This window comes from Parus major, chromosome 2 (genome assembly GCF_001522545.3).
Source record: "Parus major isolate Abel chromosome 2, Parus_major1.1, whole genome shotgun sequence".
Lineage (NCBI taxonomy): Eukaryota > Metazoa > Chordata > Aves > Passeriformes > Paridae > Parus > Parus major.
The window spans coordinates 75,574,046-75,598,842 of NC_031769.1; the positions used below are offsets into that span (position 1 = coordinate 75,574,046).

General features: G+C 37.3%; 2 protein-coding genes across 10 annotated transcripts in view; one reads left to right on the forward strand and one right to left on the reverse strand.

The window, feature by feature from the left end:
* CDH18 (cadherin 18) overlaps positions 1–24,797 on the forward strand; it is a 1,344,136-nt gene that overhangs the window by 1,030,373 nt on the left and 288,966 nt on the right. The window lies entirely within an intron of this gene.
* Positions 1–24,797, reverse strand: part of COBL (cordon-bleu WH2 repeat protein) — a 73,433-nt gene that overhangs the window by 21,416 nt on the left and 27,220 nt on the right. For all 4 annotated transcript variants that reach the window (XM_019009168.2, XM_033512134.1, XM_033512133.1 and 1 more), the window contains one exon: positions 4,190–4,502. In XM_019009168.2, the coding sequence (XP_018864713.1) occupies positions 4,190–4,502 (313 nt within the window). The remainder of the gene's footprint in view (positions 1–4,189; positions 4,503–24,797) is intronic.

Below are 24,797 nucleotides of genomic sequence, written 5' to 3' on the forward strand. Positions count from 1 at the left end.
CCACCAGGCACTGTACAAATGTATCATGAGATATGATAGCTGTGTTATGGTTTTTACCATAAAAAAACAGTGTCTGAAGGGGATCTCCCTGGCAGAGAGACCAAAATGGTTTAACAAGTTAGAAGCCGAGTGAAGAGTAGAACTATAGTGTTTTGACATTTGTTTTGATATTCCAATTGCTAATTAGTATGTGTATTTAGATTATGATTGCTTGAACAAGAGTCCCCAAACCAAACAAAAAAGAGTGCATTTGCAAGTTGCTACCATGAACAGAAAATTAAAATCATAAAGACCTCATCTTGGAAACCCTGGAACCCATGTGCCTTCTTTTAGAAATTTCTGTTTCTGTGCTCTTGGAACTGAAGTAGATTGGAGCTCTGTTGTACTGTCACATTTGTTTGTGCAAAGCCCATGGTTGGTGCAATTTCTGACCTGGCCACAATCTTACCCTGCTATGTGCTGAAAAATGTATCCCATGTCAGAGACGGTTCCCCTAAATGCTCATAAGTTTCCTTGCAGATGAAGACCCTGCTGTGTTATTCTAATGCTATCAGGAATTATAGCCACACAGAGACCACCTAGTAAACAACTCCAGAAACCCTAAGAAAAATTAATTTAAAACAAAACATACAGCTAATTAAAGGAAGCAACATGGCAAAATATTCTTGATCTGGAGCACAGGTTAACTATTTGGAGCAAACCTAGGTAAGAACTGTGGATTTGGTTCTGCTCTTCATTGCAGCTCTTCATAATGGATAGGCAAAATACTACCCGGACTTTTTTTTACAGTCCTTCACACTCCAAATATAATTTACTTCCACTTTAAGGGTACTTCTCACGATCCACAGAGTACAAAATTATTTTAGTACATAGCACTATTAATTCTTAGGAATTTGTTATTTCTGTGGGTGAAAAGCCCAATTTTTAGTCAGCTTTAAAATTTAAAAAGACAAACTAAATATTTCCACTATTCTTGTTAACCTTTTTTCCCAAGTCTTAGCCAAATTAGTCACTAAATAAAATTTCTGGCTTCAGTAGAGCTCAGACTCAAGGAGAACTCAGTCCCACTGCTGCTAACCCCTACTACTTTACAGTAGCAACACGTTCTTCCAATTTCTTTGTTCTTATCTTCCCTTTAAAATTTTTAGATCACTAGTGTACAAAGTAGAAGATAGAAAGGAATAAGTAAACTCTGTAAAATTTTCCTTTATATTTTGTAGCTTATGAAATGTACTTAAAACTCTGTATAGCTTGGTTCATATGAAGTTAATTTTGACTTGTCTGGGGATTTAAGCAGCTGGTTTGGTCCTGAAAATAGCCTATTCATCAAAGAGCAATGTAGAATTTCTGTGTTCTTACTCAGAACATCTTACTAGTGGGGTGGCAGTTGTTCTAACATTGAAAACAGAAATTTATGTTCTCCAAATTTGACTGTACTCAAAATTGTACTAATAACTGATTTATATCTGATTAAAACAAGAATTTCATGCAAATAGTTTAAAAAAACTACTTTTTTTCTCTTTCCTCTACACTCAGGAAGTGCCTTTTAAAAACTTAGCAGCTTAACCCCAAAAGGATTTAGAGCACAATTTTCAAAGCTGTTTAGTTTACAAAGACAGGTTATGAGTGGAATTGGATTTGCCTTCAAATATTACTGGCACATTCACAGCATAACATTTTAAAAGTTATTACTCTCAGCATCACTGTTATGTCAGTCTAAATGGTTGCTGACATAAGATTAAAATACATCACAAATGTTAAGATTTGCTATATCCCTAAGATGATCTGGAGCAATTTTGCTGTCCCAGAACCTAAAAAATAAATGGTATTTATGAAAAATAACTGCATTCCCTAAACAACTGTCTCCTATTTCAGTCCCATACCACACTATTTTTAAATTACAGATATATTAGAATAATAGAGAATATTCAGCATTATAAAATCACAGGAAAAAAAGCAAGTTGGAAGCCTAACCCAATCTCCTGCTCCAAGCAGGGCTAATTTGAAAGCCAGAACAGGCTGCCCAAGGCTTTGCCTGGCTGAGTTCTGAGATTCTCCAGACATGGAGATTCCTCAACTTCTCTAGGGAACCTCTTCCACTGCTCAGTGATTCCTATTTTGAGGAATTCCCTCATATTTAATTTTTGCTTCCTTTAGAGCAGCTGGTGACAGTTGCTTCTTGTCCTTTCATGTGTCCTTTGTGCCCCTTTGTGTATGCCTGAGAAGCCTCATAATCCTCCTTTTGTTAAGGAAAAACTGTGACCAGGTGCCTCACTTTCCCAATGTGAGCAACCATTTCCCTCATACCTCGTGTGCTCCAGTGCCACAGCCCCTCAGTGTCTCTCCACTGGATCCTCTCCAACATTCCAGTCTCTCTCCTGTACTGGGGGCCCAAGACAGGATACTGCAGCACAGCACCTTCCTGACTGCAGTGGCAGTACATCACACTATCCTTCCAGCTTCCACTCCTTTGGCTCAGAAAAGACCCCTGGACTCATGTTCTGCTGGACAGCTTATGAAACATCCCACTGTCTCTCCTCTGTGCAGTCTTTTCAAACAGTAAAAATTGTGTGGGTTTGTGGGCTAAAGGTAAATCTAAATGTCATGGACAAAATATATATCTTTGGTTGAGGTGAAAGATGGAAAGAATACTGACTTTCAAGAGGGAGTGTGTCACAATGACCTGTGGTTAATCTTTCATTTGATTAAAAAACCAGAAGAAGTTCCCCCCAAACTGTAACTGATTAGTATTGTTATTACAGGGCTTTGCTTTGATGTCTTTGGCCAACAAAATGCTAACTTCTTCCTCCCCCACTGAACATGTGTGTGTGTTTTTCAAACCACTTTATATCCTGCATTTTGAAGAAGGTTGGGATAGCCTATTTACCTCAAAAGTACCAACCTAAACCTAATGAAATTAATGGGTTGCTTTTTTGGATCAGGTCTGGAATGTTAATTGCAGTTATTAAACCAGCCTATCTAATTCTTCCAATAGAAACGGCATCAGGACTTAAGACACTGCAAAAGGAAAAAAGAAAATCACAAGAAAAATATATTGTTAAGCAAGAATCTAAGTGAGGCTTTACTTTGTCCCCATTGATACTGATGGATAAAGAAAAACCCCAAGATCATTACAGTACGTTAAATACTGACTTTGGTCTAATTTATCCCTAAGTTATCACTGTAGGATCCAAGAAGAAGTTCTCACTCAGAAATGTGTGGATGGAAATAAGTAGGTCATGATACATGCTTTTATGAAGAGGGTACAGATCAGCAGCTGGATGGAGAGAGACCAGAAAAGCACAGACTTGGTGTCAACTGAGAATTCAGAGGAATTTCTGGCCCTTGTCCCATGACTCTGCAGCATCACACAGAGTGAATCCCCAACAGTACTACCAGGCCACCCTCCTTGCTGGAGGCACAGCTTCCTATTTGGCCAGTTTGTATTTGCAGAAGTCCTATAAATTTTGGGTTCCCTTTGCAGCCCTGTCACTAACTATGTGAGTTTTGGCAAACAAACAGTGTCAGTCATTTGTGCTTGAAGGCAGTTTCTAGTTAAACTCTAGGTTCTCTTATTTTCTTGCAAAAACTGCAGAAAAAATGTATATGGTTAAAAAAAAAAAAAGGAAGAAAAAGGAAATATGCTGAACAAAACCTGACCCCAAAGTACACCACCAGTGGAGGTTAGCATTAAGTGAACATATATATATATATACATACAAACAAACAAATAAATAAATATGCATGCAAACTTTTACAAACCAATATCCAAAGTCACTGCATACAGTCCTTTTCCACCTGGCTTTTGGTGGCTTGAATTTTCCCCTATATGACCTGCATGTCATTTTTCTGGATTAATATATGGTAATACTTTTAAAAAAACTTTAGGTGCTATCAGAAGTACAAAATAACCCAAACTTCAACAGAATTATTTCAGACTCCTTGAATAAATCAACTCTGGAGGGCAGCACACTTTTGCAAGAAATGTAACTACAAGTTCAAACAAAAAAATGACCTTTGCCTGTTGCTACAAGTATGTCGCTTGAGGGGACTTGGCAGTGAGCTTTTCACTGGGAGGAGTCACTTGGCACTGGTACCGGCTTATGAAAGAGCAGAAGAAAGTATAAGTTGGTTTTCTTAAATGAGTCCCTACCAGGAGGACAAGTGCTGGTGGCAAGTAAATATTTACCTCAGATGAGCACTGTCAGGTCCCACGCTGTCACAGTAGGCGTTCTGCACAGGGCACATGTCTGTGCCACACATTGCATCTGCCTCAGCTGGGTCCATGTAGCCATTGACCAGCTTGATGTCTCTCAACTTCATACTGTCATTTTGTGAATCCAGAGATACAATGTCTGATGGGGAGCTCACAACACCCGAGTCCTCTGTGGTGTCCTCTGATGCAAAACAGCTGCTTTCTGATGCTGTTTCTTCCACCTCCGATAGCTCCAGAACTGTGTCATCCACTACATAAACATTATCATGTGTAGACAGCAGGCTCTCTAAATGAAATATAACAAGGAAAGTTAGCTGGAAGCCATCAGTACATAAATCAGAGAGCTGTCCCTTTGTAATTGGAAAAACCCACATGAAATGCATTAGAAATGTGAGGGAGTGTGCTTAGTATTTGTATATAAGATAAAGATTATTTGAAAAGTGACAAAAATTATGTTCTTTGCTTTTAGAGATTTGGTTTGCTATGCTGGTCCTGTGGGGTTTGGGTCTTACAAATTCCATAGCAAATCAGTTTCCTTAATTCTCTGAAGAAACAAATTTCCAGAGGTAATTTCCTAAGGAATTAGACTGAAGTTTAAATGATGTGATTTAAGAAATCACTCCTGTTACTCCTTATGGCAACATAATCTCATTATTTCTCTTCTATTCTATGCCAAACAGATGACATTTCCAATAGGAAATCTATGTATAGGTAAAAATGGACAGCATTTCCCAGTCAGGACACTTAATTGGTAAACTAGATCTACTGCTGGCCCAGTGTGTGTCACTGATTTTATCAGCCTTCAATTTTTCTTTCTTTTCAAAGCATACAGAATCTCCTAATACGTTTACAGAAAAGTAGACAGTACCATACAAAAAATAGAAACTTTTTCAATGTTTAGTTATTTATAAAGGAGATCAAGGGATACGTCCTTTGCATGTTTAATTCTACTAAAAGCTTCAAATTTTGAGAGGAGATTAGAGACAGTATAATTTATTGTACCCAGTTTTAGTTCGCTTCCTATGAGCTGCCCCCTTTTTGTGTTTTTTGGTAAAAAACACAATTTTCTCTTAAGAAATGTACTCAATTTCATCCTGCAATTATGCCACTAAAGGAGAGCTCCCAACCAGGTCAATAATTTCAACAACTGAAATTACTGAGTGACGAAACACAGAATCAAGCCCAAACACACTTCTCCTGATCAAAAGGAATCAATAAAGACTAATCTAAATGTTTAATTTGGAATTATGTGTGCTCCATTCTCCTCTTGAACCTCAGTAAGCAAAAGGAAGATTAAACAACAGTTTATGGTCTGATCTTCCAGACACTTGTGGTGGATGTTAATTGCATGAGAAGTCACAGGTCTGCAAGAGTGACTAAAATTAAACATACACTTTGCTGTATTTTAGGCTCAGAATCAAAAACTTTTGAAGAATACATGAAGCTATAGCTCAAAAATGATCAACAGAGGGAAATACTCCTGAATTATGTTGTATACACAAAAGCATTTTCTTTAAGTCTGAGATCTGAAAACAACTGTGCCAAAGAATGTCACAGAAATAGTTTTGTCAGGGTATAGCTTAACAGTGAAGCTTTGAGTAAAACTAGAATAAAAATCAAGCCAACATTCTCCTTGACTGAGGTTACAAGATGCCATTAAGTACTGAAATTGATTTCCGACAGTAGAAGCAATAAAATTCAGGGGGTTACAAATCATGATTAAAATTTTAAGTGCTGTCAAGTGCTGATATTAATGATGGAAGATGATCCAAAAACTCTATTGCAACTTTGGAAACAATGTTTTTTGATTTCTTTGACCTTATTTTCTGTAACATTAGTTCTAGGTTCTGAATATAGTCTCAGAGATTGTTCCATTTTAAAATGGTAATTACAGGAACAAAGTATGTGCCACTGAATGGATTTGAGTGTGCTTATCATAGAACTACAGTTAGGAAAATACCAACATGAAGGATAAATGTGAACAGGTTGACACTGAACATCAAATAATAAAACCCCACAAAAACTAATAGTGAACAAACAGTATATGGCTTTTAGATAAACAAAAAAAGCCCAGTAACAAACATTAGTAAAAGTTACAATATGTTAAAACCAGGACAAAGTAGGATAACAAATCAATTTATAGAGTAGAAGTTGAAGAGTGAAAGCACACAGGAAGATTTTGAAGTAATGCACAATGCAGTATATATACCTTGATGCAAAGAGACCTCTCCATAATACATGACAAATTTATTATCACATGGATGCCATAAATGACCTCCACCCTATAGATGGCACAGCAGTTTATAGCCAAATACCTACTCTCAGATCCTGACATGAGTGGTACAGCCTTTTCCTCTCTGTGTCCCTGGAATTTCCTCATCCTCTTCTTGCCTGCCTGCTACTATTTCCTGCATCTTTCTGCTCAGGGATTTAGATCCTTTTGCTCACAGAGCCCACTTGCCTACTGCAGTAACAACAACACTTCAAGTCTCTCCCTGCTCTGCAGCAGGATCTCCACTCCCAGCCCACTGTCCCCACATGTTGGCAAAAAAATGAAAACAATCACTTATTATCAGAGTCCATGGGTGAATTGATCCATGTTACATCTGGATCTTGGCAGCTGAATCACCCAGGCCAGAATAAGAACCTCCTTATTCAACAGCAGTTTTATCCTGAAGCACTGAAATACAAATAGGCATCTTTGCACTCAGTGATTAAATTCCCAAAGCAAAACTAAAATGTTCCCCTCTCTTCAAGCCTATCAGTTTGACAAAGTGCTTCCTGATTTTTTATCTTCACGGAGAAGATTCATGAATTTTTAACACTGTTAACGCATGGCACTGAACAGAGTTATTGGCTGAGACAAACCATTTTGATTGCCACTACTACTTGTCTGAACGTAAAAGCACACATATAAAACACAACTGTGATGGTTCTGTGTCATGTTAACAACCTTGTTTCAGCTAAGATCAGCACTAAAACACCCCTGTTTCAAATTTGAGCCATTTGTGGATGGATTAAATAAGAACTATTTTTATTCCATCTCCTACATGCTTGATTAAGTCTTCAGTGGTGCAAATGGAAGATGGGATGGACATTACTGGGCAATGACACATGACATGAAGAAAGCATACCTCAACATTACTGATGGGTCTTGTCTTCAGGACACAGAAAATACTTTATAAAATGCTCTAATTCTACAAGGCGAACAGGGTAACATTTAGTAATAGATGTGATTCTGCCTTGCAACCTTTGCATTTCTTTTATCTAAGGGTATGCAGAAAACCACCTCACACTAACAAAGTGTGACCACAAGGATGGCACTACTGAGGTTTTTTGTTGGTTCAATAAAAAAAAAAAATCTCAATATTTTCTTCTCTTTCTTCTGTCATAACACTAAGACAAATCCAGGCTCTGAACATCAGGGCAGACATATCCAGGTTAAGAAGGAGTATTCAGCAAGAACTTCAGGATTGAACACACAAATAACAACTTCCACAGATAACATAATATTGAAAGATTTCTTTACAGAAGACTGAGTTTTCAAATATATAACAATTTTCAGTAAAGTGGCCGCATTCACTGGCATCAGGTGGGGTGTGATATAGAAAAGTGTGTAGAAGTTCCCTAAACTGTTCTAAAATCTGTGTGGGACATCTCACCCCCACATGAAACTGGAGAGAGTCCTTCAAAGCCTTGTGTTGCTGCTTACCTATGTCCTGTTTCAGGCTGTAGACACTGCTAAGCCCACATGAGCGCTGTACCAGGCATCTCCCCAGATTTGCAGCAGCAGTGCTGTCGCTGCACAATTAGGTCAACCACAAGTTACAAAGGCTTTCTTGCAGAGGGGGATGGCCTGGGATGTCTGTTTGCAAGAATGTTGCCCATGATCATCAACAGGGAAAGAGGAGAGTAGCTCATGAGTAAAGAATGTGAGCTTCTTGTTTAATACAAAAGAGATCTTGTTGCTTTAATCTCAATAGCCTGTAAGTAATTAGGAAAACACTGAACTCTGAGTTTAGAAGAGTCATATCTGTACTTGTGCAGTTTGATATTGCATGTATGTACACATTACTCATCCAGAATGCCAATGATGGGGAGACAGATAAACCTCACCTGGTTTAAATGCAAATCAGCACTTTCAGAAATGAAGGTTTAATTCAATATGTAAAGATTTCCATGGGTAAAATACTTACTTTGATTACTGCTATGAAAACAATCACCGTCAAATTTGAATTAGATTAGAATTGGACATAAGTGTTCAAAAGATGCCATCTGGACTTACAAAAGTAGTCACCAAAGCCCAAGTCATCACTCCTGAGTCCAATGGGCACAGGGTGTAACTGTTCAAGAAGTGCTGTGACCTTCTGCCTTTACAGCGCTGCTGATGTTTTGTCATTACATTCAATAAGGACAGACAGAAGATGTAACAGTTGATTCAACCCTTACATGGCGAGTAACTTGAACTTCACAATTGTTTTAGAGATGCAGAGTTTCTCTAACTCATCTAACTCTTGCTAACAGGTTGGTAATTCTTTTACAATTTCTTTCACCATTTGTTTCATTGCCAAAGAACTTTCCTTTAATGGACTAAAATTGCTTTGCTGTAGTTCAAGTGGTCTATTATAATGAAGTTGTAAAAAATTACCACAAACTTCATGATGTTAAAGAATATTAATTCTTATAATGATTCCCAAATTAGAATATAATTCTTTCACTGACAGTACTTAAAACTTCCAGTGGGAGAAAGAAACACTGCTCTAATTATTTGTCCTGGCAGTAAAAAAGTTAAGACCATCACAAAAGACCAGTATTAAAATACTGTGCATTTTTTTTCATACCCTTGGAAGAAGGCTGATGGAAGAAACAGCAAAAGAAAACATTTGTTATGGCAATTATTTACAGAGATTATGAAAATGGAGAACACAGGATTATCTTAGGTTTTCACACCAGTACAATGTGTTCTTGTTGCATGTTACTCATTTTGCTCATGGACCAAAAACCTGTATGTAGAAATAAGTGTTAAAGATCACTCAATGAGCGGATAAAGCAGTAGACAGAATAGGTGGTCTTCTCCCTATCATAATTAAAATTACTTTAATTCAACATGCTTTTTAGCATATTTGAGCCTACATGTATACTTTATTAAAAAAAATAAAATTAAAATAGACAGAAAATAAATGTCCACTGCTATACTTCAACAATAGTATTAGAGGAGTGGGGGAATGGATCAATTCCAAAGCACTCCTCTTCCAGCTTTTGGAACTGCCTTGCAGAAACTCAAAAAGAGGCCAGGAAATACTGAGCTGGGATACCATGCTCTGCAGCTCCAGCCCTCCTCCAAAATGAAGATGTAGAGCAGCTTAATGCTGGCTTAGTTAATTTAGATCACAGAATCACAGAACAGTTTCACTTGGAAAGAGCCTCTGGAGGTCACCTAGTTCAATGTCCTCCCCAAAGCAAGGCTATCTTCCAGCTTTGACAAAGTAGCTCAGGGTCTTGAACAGTTTAGCCTTGAAAATCTCCAAGCATGAAGACCCAACAGCTTCTCTGAAAAAAATCATGAATCATTCCCATTCCCTGGGCAGTGTCTAATGCTTCTCCCACTTAAAAATATTATTTTAATGTCAACCTAAAAAATTTGTAGCTGCAGCTTATCACTGTTACAGTCTTTTTGCAGAGAATCTCAGAAAAGAGTCTGTCTCAGTCATTCCTCTTCGTTTAGATGCAAGACAACATTCAAATTCTCCTTACTCTCCCTTCCGCTGAACAAGCCCTGTTGTCTAAGCACCTTAATGTACATCCTTGACACTTCCTGCAAGACTCTGTTGCCTCTGCTCTGGTGTGTCAGTGTCTTGTTACACAGAACTCAAAACTGGAGTCACTTTTGGACAATGGACTCCCATGTGGCCTCATGGTAACCACATGGCTACCATTGTTCCCAAAGGGGAATAATAATTTCCTGTGATCTGCTGGCTGTGCTCTTGCTAGTGCAGCCCAGCCTCTGGTTAGTACTTCATCACTGAAAGGGCATGTTGCTGACTCACACAGCCCTGCATGCGACTTCCAGTCTCACATAATGAGATATTTTCAGTCTCCTTCCTAGTCTTATGCCCCATCCTAATGTTTTCCAATAGACTCTTTAATTGAAGTCATTCTCACTGTAAACCCTGCAAACAGAAGTAAATCCACTCCTTTATATGCTAGCCAATAACAAAAATTAAAAGACTCACAAAGGACATGTCTCACCAGACATATCATCAGAAATGTACAAATGGAGTGTTATTAGTTACACCCTGTGAATTTTCAGCATTATCATAGTCAATTCCAAACTAATGACAGTTAACTTAGTTGCCTAGGTCTACTTTCCTATGATTGAAAAATAAATGCAATGTGGACTCATTTAACCTGCCTTATGAATTTGAGGTAGTTAAACACTTCCCTTGGGGTTAAACTTGTTTGTTGTTAGTTGATATCATAATAGAAAAGTATTGTAACTTCCACAAAAGCTTTTTTTTTGGCAATGGAGGTTCCTAAAGCAAAGGCAATACAAGATAGGATCAAGCCAGGGAATGAGAACTGAAGAGTGTTCCAGTCCCTCCAGTGTTTTTTCCATGTACAAGCAGCTGTGAAGATCTGTGCACTAATGTCTATTTTTCCTTCCAAACATATAGTGAAAACAATTGTGAAGTCTCTCTCTCTCAAAAAAACATTACCTAAAATGTCTGCTGGCTCTTGAAAAGCACTCAGGAAGCTACCTCTGCAAATAAATGTCTGCTACCCTCTCCCATTTCAAAACTTTATTTTTGCTACCTGCCAAACAAACAAAGAAACATTTCTGAATTAATGCAGCACAGATTTTCAAAAAAGGGGAAAATCAACGTACTGGACGTTATTATTCCTATTTCGTTCCCACAATCCTTTCTTCAATGACTGAAAAAGACTCTGTGACCCCTGCAAAGCCCATTTGACCTAGAATGCTGCTGCTATTGCTGAACTGCTTTTCATCCTCTCCTTTTTGGCACCCTCTTGAACCCAATAGCTCCTAGCTTTTTATAAAAGCCTTGTTTGGACTCTCTGACAACTCTACATCATAGCCAGTAACTAGCCTTCCTTATTCAAAGGGATCAGATGTCATAAAAGTGACACAAAGAGTAAAATGTTCTTTGACAGAAAAAGGATCATGTGTCAAAGTAGATCTTTCCTTGATTAACTGGAGAACATTCTCACTTGGCTTTGGGAAGGACAGATTTTAGAAAATGAATCAGTAGTGAGAGTTGTTAATTTCCTTTTATACACAATGAAGGGGAGAGTTTCACAAAAGTTCCTGGTGTTCACTTTATGAGGTTAACAGCAAGCTAGAATGATTCACAAGATGATTTCAGGGCTCTAGACGGTCCCTTTTACTTCAGGTGAGGAGAGGGGCAGGGTGCCTAATCTGTGCAGTTCAAAAGGACTACCAACAAGCAGACAATGTAGGTTATAGGAGGAAGATAACACAGAAATATATTTAAGAGCAATTATAGATAGCTTCAAACTTGCACTTCATAAATCACCAAATGTAACACTGGCAATATGTTGTGTTAAATAACAGGGCTCTTTGGGGGTGTTTGCAGGACAGGAAAATCTAGATCCTAAACCAGAGACTGCCCAGGATAATGAGTCTCATGAAGAAATAACCCACTCTCCCCGATTACTGGGAACTATTAGTCTTAAGTGAGAGATTTGGGCAATCTGCATCCTTTTCAGAGGTTGTGAACTTTCACTCAGGCATGCTGCAGCATCTAAACAAATAGATGGTGAAGATGATTTTCATGAGCCACCTTAATGAACACACTCTATAGAATTGCTTGAAAAGCATATGCAGTGTAATGATTAAAAAACCCCAGAAATTATTAGTGTACCTATGGAATAAAACAGTGTATTATTAGGAGATTTTTAAGATCACAGAAGGGAGGCCATTTGCTCTACTTTCCTTTTTAAACTTCACTATGTTTTTCCCTTTGTGCACTCTGCATCAGTTCATTCTCTTCCTTAGTTTGTTAACAGTTCCATAAAATCTCTACTGCAGTTTTGTATTTATAGCATCATCCACGGGAGAAAAACATAGAGCACTTTTGCATTGTAATTATCTTTTCCCTCCCCAGTAAATGGCTGCCAACAAACTCAGCAGAGAAGAGACACAAAAACCCAACTCTAAACCAAGCACACATACACATATGTACAGACACCCTTGTGGAATTTAAGAGATCTTTCCATAGTACAGAGACACCACTCTACTCACAGTTGTGCACTTATTTTCTAATTAAAAGTGTTTTAAAAGTTAGGAAGGGTGAAAGAAAATCAGGTCAATCTGTAATAATATATTATTGAAACTATTAGATATTACACATATACAAATAAAAAAAAATGAACAGCTGCCTTCTAATTTTGAGGACAAAGTGTTCTTGGGCACAGAAGCAGTTCTATTGAGAACTGTTGCACAATTGAGAAAAAACCTTCCTATCAATGCAGACTTACTAGGAAGTAACAGCAACAAACACTGGTTTTGCTTAATACCAAAACCTAATAGTGAACTACAGGCTGGAATGACAATTAACAAAAAGGGATTTCATCACACTTGCAGAGCCCTCCCGTTCCCCCATCAGTGCATCCTTCACTTTCCCTTACATCTCTTTCTTTTTTTATAGAATGGTACCTTTAGTATAATCTGAAGTCAGACAGAGCCCTGAGAAAATTGTTTTGTGAACAAACCACCTAACTTACAATGAAAGTTGCATAAAATGACTCCATTTAATTGCCCAAGACATACTTCAGCCAAACCACCAATCATGTAAATACCTACACAGATTTTCAACAGCTAGGTCCAAATTTAGATATGAAAACATTTTCATACACATCCATAGTATAAGGACAAATGTCTACTCTGACCTCTCTTGATGTACATCAACTGACTCCTCTTGGACCTCTTGATCAGCGGAATACGTGCTTCTGGTTCCAAGAGGTTTTTGCAATATACTTGGGCTGGTGGTTTACTTCGGCAATTATATTTCCAGAAATATTTTAAGCTAGTTAAATGTTTCCTTTCTGAGTTGTAACACATTTTACTGCACTTATGCAATGGATTACTCTGCTATCATACTTCTCAGACCTGTAAGACATCCAATTATGTCAGCAAAAGTATATACCTGGTGAGACACTACTGTATGTGAACACTTGTCAGTAAACAGTCTGCCTTCTGAAACTGCCCAGTAAAGAAATAATTATTCTTGCAGGGAATGTCAGACCATAGATCTTTAAGGTCCCCTCCTATCCAAACCATTTTATGGTTCTTTGAAACTATGACCACACAGTACCAATGTATCTTTTCAAGCAGTGCACCCTGAAGCCCTTCCTGGGAGGCTAGAAAGAAGAGGAATACTGGACAAGTAGAGAACAAAGTGTTCACAGAGGAGCACTGGTCTCATGCCGCCACTCCTCTTTGGCAGTAGATGGACTACATCAGATTATTTCAGGCATAAGCAGAGTTAGAAATACACAAGTCAGAGCTGAATTTGGCCTGCTCTTCCACAGTCCTCCTATGAAGCCAATTATCTCATCAATCATGCTTTGCCCTGGGGCTCTCCTTCTGTATTAACTTGAAGAAATGCAAACATGCAAGAGCGGTAACTGGATGTTACGCTTTGTACTGATTTGTGGATAGTAAAATGTTAATGGCAGTGCCATCTCTGGTGCTCTGGTGAACAATAGCCTGATGCAAGAAATGGGTCATCATCTGAACATCCACTTGGAAAAAATTTTCCCCTTTCATGATACTAACACACTGTTAGTATCAGATCCTGCTTCCACTGCAGCAGTTAGGTTTTGCCCCTGACTTCAACAGCAGCAGGATCAGACCGTTCACTGATTAAAATGCAAAGCTGCAGATATCTCCTACATGGGATGAATCCCCACAGGGAAAATTTGTCTGCATTTTTATTCATGTGAAGCATTTTAAGGCTTTAATTTACACAGTTCATTCAATAATAATGTGCATGCTGTATAATGGGGTACCTGATTAAGCATGCTTGAGTGCTTTGCTGGAGCAGGGCCATTTCTCGAATTTGATGGTTTGCTATGATCATATATATCCTCAAAACAGGCAAGCTAGTTTGGGGAATTTTTCACCTGAGTTAATGTGCATAAATAGGATCAGCATAAAAGGGGGAAATTTGAAAATGCATTTGAGTTTCTTTCTTTTAGCATCAGTTCCTCCTCAAATTAGGCTGAGAAGGTCACCCTATTGTAGGTTTTAAGGTTGTCTATGAAACCCTCCAGTAAATTTTAAGCTGGCTACTGGCTTCTCCTGAATGAGTCAGGAAGGATAGCAGTCTGAAGTTCAGTCACAAAAGTTTAATAAAGAGATAGAAGGCAGAGCAGAGACTTTTTTCATGTACCTGTTGACATAAAAGTTTATTTTCTATTATCTATCAGGAATACTGAGAGAAGGGTGCTAGGAACAATAGCAAAACTTCAGCCCCAAGTGTGGTAGGGTTTAGATATCAGAGAGCTCAGTCATTAATACAGAAGTTCAAAAGAAATGGTTAAGGAATTACTTGGTGGGGTCCTGAGGAAGAAAACAAAAAAACAAAGAAGAAAAAAAGAAAGGGAAAATTCTCAAATCTTTTTGGTTTTTAAAAGCAAGAACCTCAAGGTCCTGGGATTTTAATCTCCATCATTTTTTCCCCTTTTTATTCATTAATATCCTCTCTCTTTCCTGTTCTTACTCCTGATTAAAAAACCAAAATGACTATTAAAAATACACCTTCTCTTTTAAACTCCAAAGAGCCAGTCAATTTTTTTTCCTAAAACCATTACCCAAGAAGTGTGTTTGGAAATTTTTTTAGCAGGTGGCCACTGTTACACTTTGTACAGTACAGTTTGTACAGTAATGCTCAAACATTACCTTAATTCTCCTGCTTGCTCATAATTTCAGCATGGTATTATAGAACCCTCCACTCACCTAAGAGTGGCCTCTATCAAACCAGCACAGAATCAAGCTGGTGGTTTGTTATTATTCTTCCCATTACCGCATGAAAGTTTAAAGACTTCTGTCTCAATTGCTTTCAGCCTGCTAATTTTCTCACAGGCACTAATTTAAGTCTATGGAAAAAACCACAAGGAGTTTCCCTGTACAAGGATTTTTTGTGTAAAAGAAAGCAATCGATACATTGCCAAAGCCTCGTATTATGAACAGTGGCACGCATTAAATGTACTCTGAAAGTGAAGAAAAGACTTTCCAGCACAGTCTGTGTCCTTTGTAAGAGCAGACTGAAGACAAATTATTTTATTTCAGGAACATCTGAATCCCATTGATTAGCATGATGAATACAGAACAGGAAAGCTGCCAGGTACAGAGGAAGCTGGGCATGTCCACAAGGGAGCAGAGCAAACAATGAAATTACAGTATATGCATGCTTTTTTTTTTTTTTTTTAACCAAAATGTTTTCATTTGGAAAACTTGGACACTTAAACCTCTGAGTTTCTTTTATTGACTGGTCAGTTAATCAGCATATAGTTCTAATTCTCTCAAGGCAAACAGACGAGGGTTTCAGAGGTGAAAAAATACAGTTTTAACCTGTAAGGAATCAATAAACTATCCACATACATTGAACTTAATTGGAATAGGATCTCTTCTGGAAAAAAGAAAAAAGATGTTTCTTATTATTGGGAGAACAGTGGCGTAAGTTTCACTTGGTAAAAAATAATAGTGTCACTCCCAAGCATTGATTCAACACATCTGAGACTGGCAGTACCCAAAAAGGGTTTCAGAGCAAAACCAAAGTACGAATGCATTCATGCAGTAGATCCCAAAGTGTCATCTACTTCCAGCAACACCAAGAAATTATACAGGGTGGCCCTTCTACAGTCCTTGGCAGTCCACTGTGAGCCTTTCTGGAGAACAAGTTTATAAGAGTTTGTTTGCCTTCCAAAATGCTCCATCTCTTACAAGTAAAAGCAAAGTAAACAAAACTCTTATCTTGAACTTAAAGCCAGCAATTATATTTTCTTACAATCTTTATAAATCTTTTATAATTTGTCATAATTCTTATATTTTAAGAAATATATTCATTCAAATCTTGACTGCTTCATCCATAGACACCATAAAAACAGATCTCTTGCATGTTTCCACATAGTTTAGAAAAAAATGTTGAAACTATTTCCTCAGTGAGCTTTATGCTTTTACAAACTGTAAAATATTTTCATTTTTTTACCTTGTCAAGAAATTGAGAAAAAAACCAAACCATTGAAGAGAACAGAAAAATGCTAACCTACATGTTTTAAAAAGCAGAAAACAATAATAATTTTTATTAGATGCTTAAAGTGGAAAAATTAGTTGTTTTGTTTGCTCTGACAAACAAGCAGATAATCCCCTACCAGTCTTTCACTGTTTATGGGAGAGCACCATATATTTAGCAACTTCATTTTTACCTTTTAATCACTATAATCTTTAAAGCAAAAATGGTATTTTTCTGTCATAGTCCTCCTTTCTCATTTTTTTCTCCATCTTCTTTTGTTTTAGGTCTTTGCTCTCCATTACACTCCACCTTTACTTATGGCAGTAGGTTAGAAAGTAATTATTTTATCCATGCCAGGAACCAATTATGGAATCCACAAAAGCATCTGACAAAAGAGAAGCTGTCTCTGCTCTCAGCCTTTTGCTCCCTCATGCCCAAAAACCCAGAAGTGAATGTGCATGGCCAGAATACTCAATTTCTTAGAAGAAAGTAGGTAGGCATGTTAGTCAGTGTTTACTGACTTAGAAGTGGTAATAGGAAAAGCTGAGTATGAGCATCTCTAAGGATGGAAAAGCACTTGGGTAGTAGAATCATCACCTACTGGAACAGAGAAAAAAATTCAGGTTGGTTTACTGCAACTCCATGAGCATTTCCTGTATTTGATTGTAGGATCTTCCACTATAAATGCCATTTAAAGCACCAGCCTTCAAGTTTGATTTGGCCCAGACCTTATGTGTAAACCTGGCTCAAATTCACACCCAGGATGAAAGTTCTTACACACACTCTTGCACCACGTGCACATATTTGGTTGAACACAGATGTTTAGTCCCACTTGTTACTGATAAAATTAAAGTTTAGAACTATGTGTATGGCTGTGAGAACTCCTCACATTCCTTCAACACAATGTGAGGAGTTCTCACAGCAGAGTATGTCTAAGATGCCACTCAGTTATTAAAGGTACAGCTCCTGTAGTTAAAACTGCTCTTCTTTTGACAAAGAAAGAAGACAACAGAGAATTTGGTTTCACTTGGAAGAACATTCACAGTTATCCACAGATCACTTGTATTGCAAAGCTGGTCTGCAAGGGAATTAAGAGGAGAAATGTCATGACATTTAGTCAGGATGGGAAAAAGGAAAGCTCAGGTTTATTCCACACTGCAGGAAATAGGTAAGTAGCCAGTTAAAAATCTGACACCAGGAAATGTGTCTAGAAAGACTATTTGATTCACGGGGGTCCAATCCCATACTTATGTAACCAGAAAATATTTTCTTCAATTATTCAAAGTGATTGTGCTCCCTTACAGTCACACTGACTTCTGGCTCAAAGTCTGCAAAATTACAACTTTTATGTCCAATACAAGTAGGCAGCATAAGCAGGGGATTATAAGTGAATATGAAATTACTCCCGCTTTCCAACAGTGTTTGTACCCAGGACTCAGTCTCCTTCCTTAGAACTTTCTCAAGGCATGAGAAAATGAAGCAGATCTAGTGACCCAAATTTACTATTTTCATATTAGAAGTGAACAGAAAGAAAAATCTTTCATGTTCAAGGTACATTCAAGGAATAGAAAGGACTTACTAGTTGATACCAATTCAGTATGTTGCCATCTTCTAGAGTTCATTGTTTCTTTGAACTTGATGCTTTCAACAGTCATTTACCACTAGTAAATGGTGCCAGAGCATACACAAAAAATATGCAATAAAAAAGGAATAAAGCAGGGCATTCTTGCAGGGAAATATGCAAATCACCTTTCTCCTTATTCATCTCAGCAAAAATCAGCATTTATTACCTGTAAACTCTTCTGGATAAACAAAGAATTAATTATGCCACTTTTTGTTTTGTCAATTTCTTATGCACTTTAACAGTGGACTTCTCTAGCCACAGAGCTGCTATAGCAGAAGCTTATGAATAAGAAGTGTAAACAGAGACATCAATTTTGTTTCACTGTCCTTGAGGGGGGAGTCCATAGTTTTACAATGTAATCAGAAAACAACATAGCTGTAATTTTCAAGGGATGGAGTAAGTTCCATTCTGTCTCCTAAAATAACATGTATTTTTGTATGGAACGTTAAGTGGTGCCTACTATATGCAGTAAATATATATTGAGAGCCATGGTAGTGACTGGAAGCCAAGCTCAGAAGACAGAACTGCTGTCATACATACACACACAGAGCCCAGCTCTCAGAAAGAGGCACTTTTATACTGGGAGAGAACAATAAGGGGGGGCTTAAACTGGCTGTAAACATAAATGATGAGGCTATGAGAATTATGACCACAGAGTTCACTTTAAAAAAGCAGAATAAAGGGACAGATGATGGGGATATGATAAATTGGATGGCCATATGTTTAATAAACAAATGTATCGTAAGTTTTTGCAACTCATCATACAATTCAAACTGGATGATTTTTCTTCCAGTCATCCTCCTGTGGAGGATCCTACTGGATCATTGAAAAACAGCAAGATGAGAAATATTTCCTTTATCTACTTATATATTTAGAATATTTTCTCCATATTTTACCTCCCCAGAATAATTTTCAATGCCAGATCAGTAGCACATTTTCTAAAGACAAAATTGGAATGAGTTAAATGTTTATAGTATTATTCTACAGTCTTGTGACTAGAAAAAGAAAAAAAAATCCATCTACCCAATGAGAAAGACAACATTCATTTTGTTCCTCAAAGATTCCAATGGCAAGGAAAAATCCCAGAAGTATTACATGTAGAAAAGATATTTAAGGATGTTTTGCAAATTGGAGATTTTAGTCTCTAAGTGACTGAATTGCTGGTATTGAAATAATTTGTGTATGAAAGAAGATGGATACTAAACTGATCTGGTCATGATTTTTAAATTCTAAGACTCAAGCTGATAAGATCCACCTAGTGGAACACAGTCTTTCTATACTGTCTCTAGACCTGACCTACTTCTATGCGCTTATGCATGCTTTATGAATGTACACCAACCATTTGTACTAATTAGCACACTTTGGACACAGCTGCTATAGATACAGAGGCAATATCTATGCAATATAATAGCCAACCTAATATGCCACCATATTTTGAGAAAGCTTAGAGCAAAAAATTTGAGCCTGTATCTGGAAGATGCCATCACAGTGGCATCACCTGAAAATATAATTTTTTCTTCATTTTCATATTTGTGATAAAAATGATCTAAAAAAAATCAGAAACAAAATTATCTTTTATTTTTAGTTGCAGAAAAAAAATACTTCAAAAACTAAAAACTTGAAAACTTTATGCAAGTGTGGGATCTATCAGGTTGAAATTAACTTTTAGTGTTATTCTTTCTTGTTCTCCTACTGTGACTCTAGGACAACACCGGCTCCCTCTGGTGGTCAAAATTACGAAAGCATGTCGGTAAAATCTTGTGCACCACGAAGCTTAATCTGTTTCTAATTCAATGGATTTCGTATGGGTTGAGATAATTCATAAGAATAGGTTTAGTCATAAATTATACATACCTAAGAGCACTGACTGTCACTGACAGTGGAGTTGTAAGACAGGAATTTGTTTTGATTTATAAGTTATCTAGGCATATATTTGTTCTCTATAAAGGGCTCAATGATATTTTCCATTTTTTTGATTGCTTATTTGATTTTCACCCCAGATATCTTAACAAGAAGATCAGCATTTGAACAAGGATGTTTGGTAGTACAGATAAACCCTGAGTATATTAAATGTGTTTCTTACTAATTCTGGTAAGAGCATTTTAGTAAAAAAAATTATTATAGTGGTCAATTTGTCGTTAGCTTCTCCATGTCATTCTCACTACACTTCCAAAGTCTCCAAGGTTAAAATAAAAGGAGTAAACCCATGCTAATGGCCTTTCATATCACTGCTAACCTAAGACTCCATCTGAGACCTAAACTGATACTCCTTCCTGTTATTGAAAATGACAGAAAAACTCATTCTCTTTCAGAAGCCAAGTTGAGGACCCCTTACAAATCCTCAGCTGAAGCTTGGAACAAACAGGAACTTCGCAACAGTACCTCAGGGCTGAGCTATGTTCATGAACCAGTAAGTTCCCAGCCCTTCAATCACACTTCGCTTAAACCCCTCTGCGCATACACTCTATTATGAAGTAACAGTTCTGAGACAGAATATCTGTGCAATTCCTCTCAACAGATCTGGACTTCATGAGTGTCACTGAAAGATTTTTCTGACACCATATACAGTACTGGGGGGTTTCAAACTAATGTCATAGTATTTCTTGTAACTAGGATGATTTCTTGTAAAGACACAGAAATCTTTCCTCTATTTTTTTTTGTAAGTTCTGTTTAATAGTATATATGTATCTGTAACTTCTGAAATCATAATAAACAAATATGAGTGAACATAAGCAATGATCCTTTTTAAATCCTGAAAGGCAGAGCTGGCTAGCTTAAGCTGGTCTTTAAAATATTTAACCTGGGAATTTCACAAAAACTGTTCATTCCCCGGAATGTATTTTAGAGGTAAATTTTGCATTTTAATAAAGGTAAATTAAGTGCAAATAATGAACTTTTTGAGATTTCACCTACAGCTTTAAGAGCTTGAGGTTACCTGAAAAGTCACTGCTATTTGTAGGAAACATGACAGCTATGTGAAGAGGGGCCATAGCTGTATCCTTTCAAAGCAAGGAGATTTTTTCATTAAAAATGTGATTTTGTTGAAAACTTGAGCCACCTTTAAGTGAAAATTGTGTAAATGGAAAGAACTGCTTAAATCATGCACAGTACCTTGTACTCAATATAAAACACTGTTTTACCACTTCATTATTTTAACACTACTTAGGACTCCAAGAACCATTTAAGTCTGTGGAGCGGAGGATGCAAATAGAGTAATGAGAATGGGTAAATTAGGTTCTAAATCTTCACATTATGAACAACTACTTTATGTAGGTTTTTGAGGTTTTTTTTAGCAAAGAGTTACAATTAAACTATTGTCCTGCCTTAAGAAGATATTACAAAGTACCTGTCAACTCAGAGAGTTCAAATCCACTCCACTTTTATTAGAAGACCCTTAGGGTACTAAGTTTACTTTCTAAAGAATCACTTACTTACTACATGTCATATTTGTATTAAAAATTGTCTAACAGCATTTTAGTCACATTTTATATTATCTGTAGGAATGCTTTGCTTTCTTACTCTCCATTTTGCCTACCTGGAAAGGAGTCAAGATTAACATGATTATTTGCTTGAGGGCGAGACAATAATTTTTCATCATTTAAATTAGAGTTATGTATTGCAAGTCACTCATTTAAATAACATGAACGTTTTAAAGCACAGTACATGTGAGGTCAGAATAGTTCTGGGTGTGTGCATCATTACATTACAACTCATAAACCCCGTGTTTGTAGTTCAGGATTATTAAAAATATATGTTTTATGGGCTGTTCTCATGAAGAACTTCCTTTAGCACAAAGATGTTTTTGCTAAGTACAAACCTATATATGATACTTTAGTTAGAACTCTCTGACTATTCCTAGTACAAGTGAAAAAAGGAGACTTGTGGAACAAGATGTATCTTGAGCAAACAGTGTTTGCATCTTTTGTTACAGAAATAGAACACACCTTGATTTCTACACCATGTCTCCAGCATCCAGACAAAATTACTCATATTAAGTATCAGGATGAAAGCAGAAGTAAAGAATATGAATCAGTGCACTTGGTATTGGTTCTTGGTATTCCTTTTAAGCTCCTTATAGATCCTGTTTCCTTTTTCTTGACAGCTTGATTGATTGCCAAGATACAGAAACAATCTTGCACTTCAACTTGACTAGGCCATGCCCAGTTCTAGTTTTGCTCCAAAGGAACGAAACAGATGTAATAAAAGGAAAATAGAACAGATAGAGAATACAAAATTTTATACCTAGAGTAACAGAAAGAAAAAAAGAAAAGTTTTTAGAAACTTTTCATTAAAACCTTAAACAATATGGAAAGTAACATACCCTGTCTCAAGAACACACTCCTCTGCAACACCAAATCAAATTGAACAATGGCTCAAAATAAAGAGAATCTTTTTGAAAAGAACGACAGATAATCTTTCTGAGGCTGATATATAGATTTATGTAACACACCATTCGGTTCTGGAGCATACATTTCACAAATGAGTATGAACCACAGCCAGAAATAATCAATAGTAATGTGAGAGATTAATGTGAGAATGTGAGAATAGAGAATGTGCAAGTTAAAAAAGAAAAGAAGCCAAAATCTCAGTCAAAAAAAAGTTGTTTTTCTTTCCAGCAGGGGAGGAAGGAAGGCAACAGAAGAATCAGGACAGCAGAGGCAACAGGAGGCTCAGAAGTATGAAGGTCATAGGAAGAGGTAAAGTCTGTCAGACACGCTTGGAGTATGAAGGAAATGATGCACAACAATAAACTGTCAGGGGAAGAGAGTAAAAAAATAAAATTATAAGTATTGTGTAGGTCAGTCAGCAGAATGGCTAGCATGCTCGGTAACATAAAAGAATCAAATGCCCAAAGGAGGTGTAGGTGCATGGGCACATGTGTTAAAATTCGGAATCCTGCAGATGCTCTGAGACAAATTATCTGGGTTCATGTATAAGCTAGCTCAATCCTTACAGCACAGTACTTACTGATATGTCAGTATGTCTATGAACTCTGCTTTACTTGGCCTGAACTTTAATTCTTCAGAAGGAGCAAGATAGATGACATTGGAGATTCAACTTCATTCTTTAGCCTCAGATTGCCTGAATGAGTAAGAGCAGTGGTGGCAATAAAAGCCTCCTAAGCCACATCTGCAGGCATTCTGCTTTAAAGACCACCTCTGAGAAAGAAAAGGCTGGGTCACTTGACACATACCTCATGAAGCAGTGTACCATGACAAGCCAGCAAAACTCCCTGCACAGTAGCCCTCAGTTCTCAGTTGACTTAGAGCCACGTGTAAGAGAGTGAAGCTTCCTCTGTGTTTCTACCCATTTTTGCTTCAAGCTAACAAAACCCATCTCTTAGAATCTAGCCCTGTGAAAGACTATATATATGTATGGTGGTTGAAGAAATAGGACTGAACTCTTTGTGAAACTGTCATTGCCTTTGTCAACTGGCTTGCATTACCTATCCATATATCAGTGATACAATGAAAAAAAATAAAAATTAGAGGGACAAGGCTCTTTTCTGTTCTCATAATACCTTAAGATTAACCTGGTTTTATTCATCAAACAGTAGTACACATGCTATCTACAGAAAATTAAATAGTATACCTATACTCCTTCACCCCTTAAAAAACTTTGAATTAAGTGATGTTTGATTATTTTGATCTCTAGTTAAAACCAAGGATGGGTTCAAACCATGATTTAATTTCTTCAAAGACAGACCACTTTCTGAAATTTAAAAATCAATCAGTTGTCAAGCCCTTACCCAGTGTGAGCCCTGAGTTCATGAGTACTCTATCCAATGCCAGAGTGAAAAACTTAACTTCAGGATCTCACTCTGCAGTAAGTGGAATTGTATATTCTTTCCCATAGAGCTTTTAATTTCTTACTGCATATCTTAATGATAGTTCATAACTAGCCAAATAAAGGGCTAATGAGGAGTTTCACAGGAATACTGGATTTACTCTAATGAGCTGGCTGACATTTCAAGGCAGCATGATTCAGTTGCTTGTCTAGGTGGAACAGTCTTTCACTATGCGAAAGATTTCTTTACCTCCGGTAAGTAGCACAGAGTTTACCATCAACTCACACATTTGGAACTTCACAAGCAATGTGACATAACCAAACACCATCCAACAATCTCCATCTCTGCATTCCCAAAGTACAATCAATCTTAGAATCAGGCTGTGAACAATCCGATTAGTAAGATAAGGAAGAAGAAAGAATCCCATAAACACATCAATTTAAATGCACACAACATGCAGTTAAGGTTCTACCAGACCAAATGTTAGAGAAAACATCATGTAATCAGAAAAAAAAATATTTAAGAGCAAAAACTGTGAGGAAATTTTGTACCCTTACTTGTGAAAGAGACTCTTACCATTTGATACAGAAAAGCTCAAGTATATATACATACATTTATATAGACACACACATGAATTACTTAGACTTCACATAAATTTGGGAAACTCAATGAAAAGTGATTGCCAACACTCTCTGTGATATGAAAATCCCTCAACTTGTGTCTCCCAGAGCACAAGCAGACAGAAGGTAGGAAGGCAGGCAGGTAGGAAGGCAAGAAGGAAGGCAGGAAGGAAGGCAGGAAGGCAGGCAGAAAGGCAGGTAGGAAGGCAGGAAGACAGGCAGGAAGGCAGGCAGGAAGGCAGGCAGGAAGGCAGGCAGGAAGGCAGGCAGG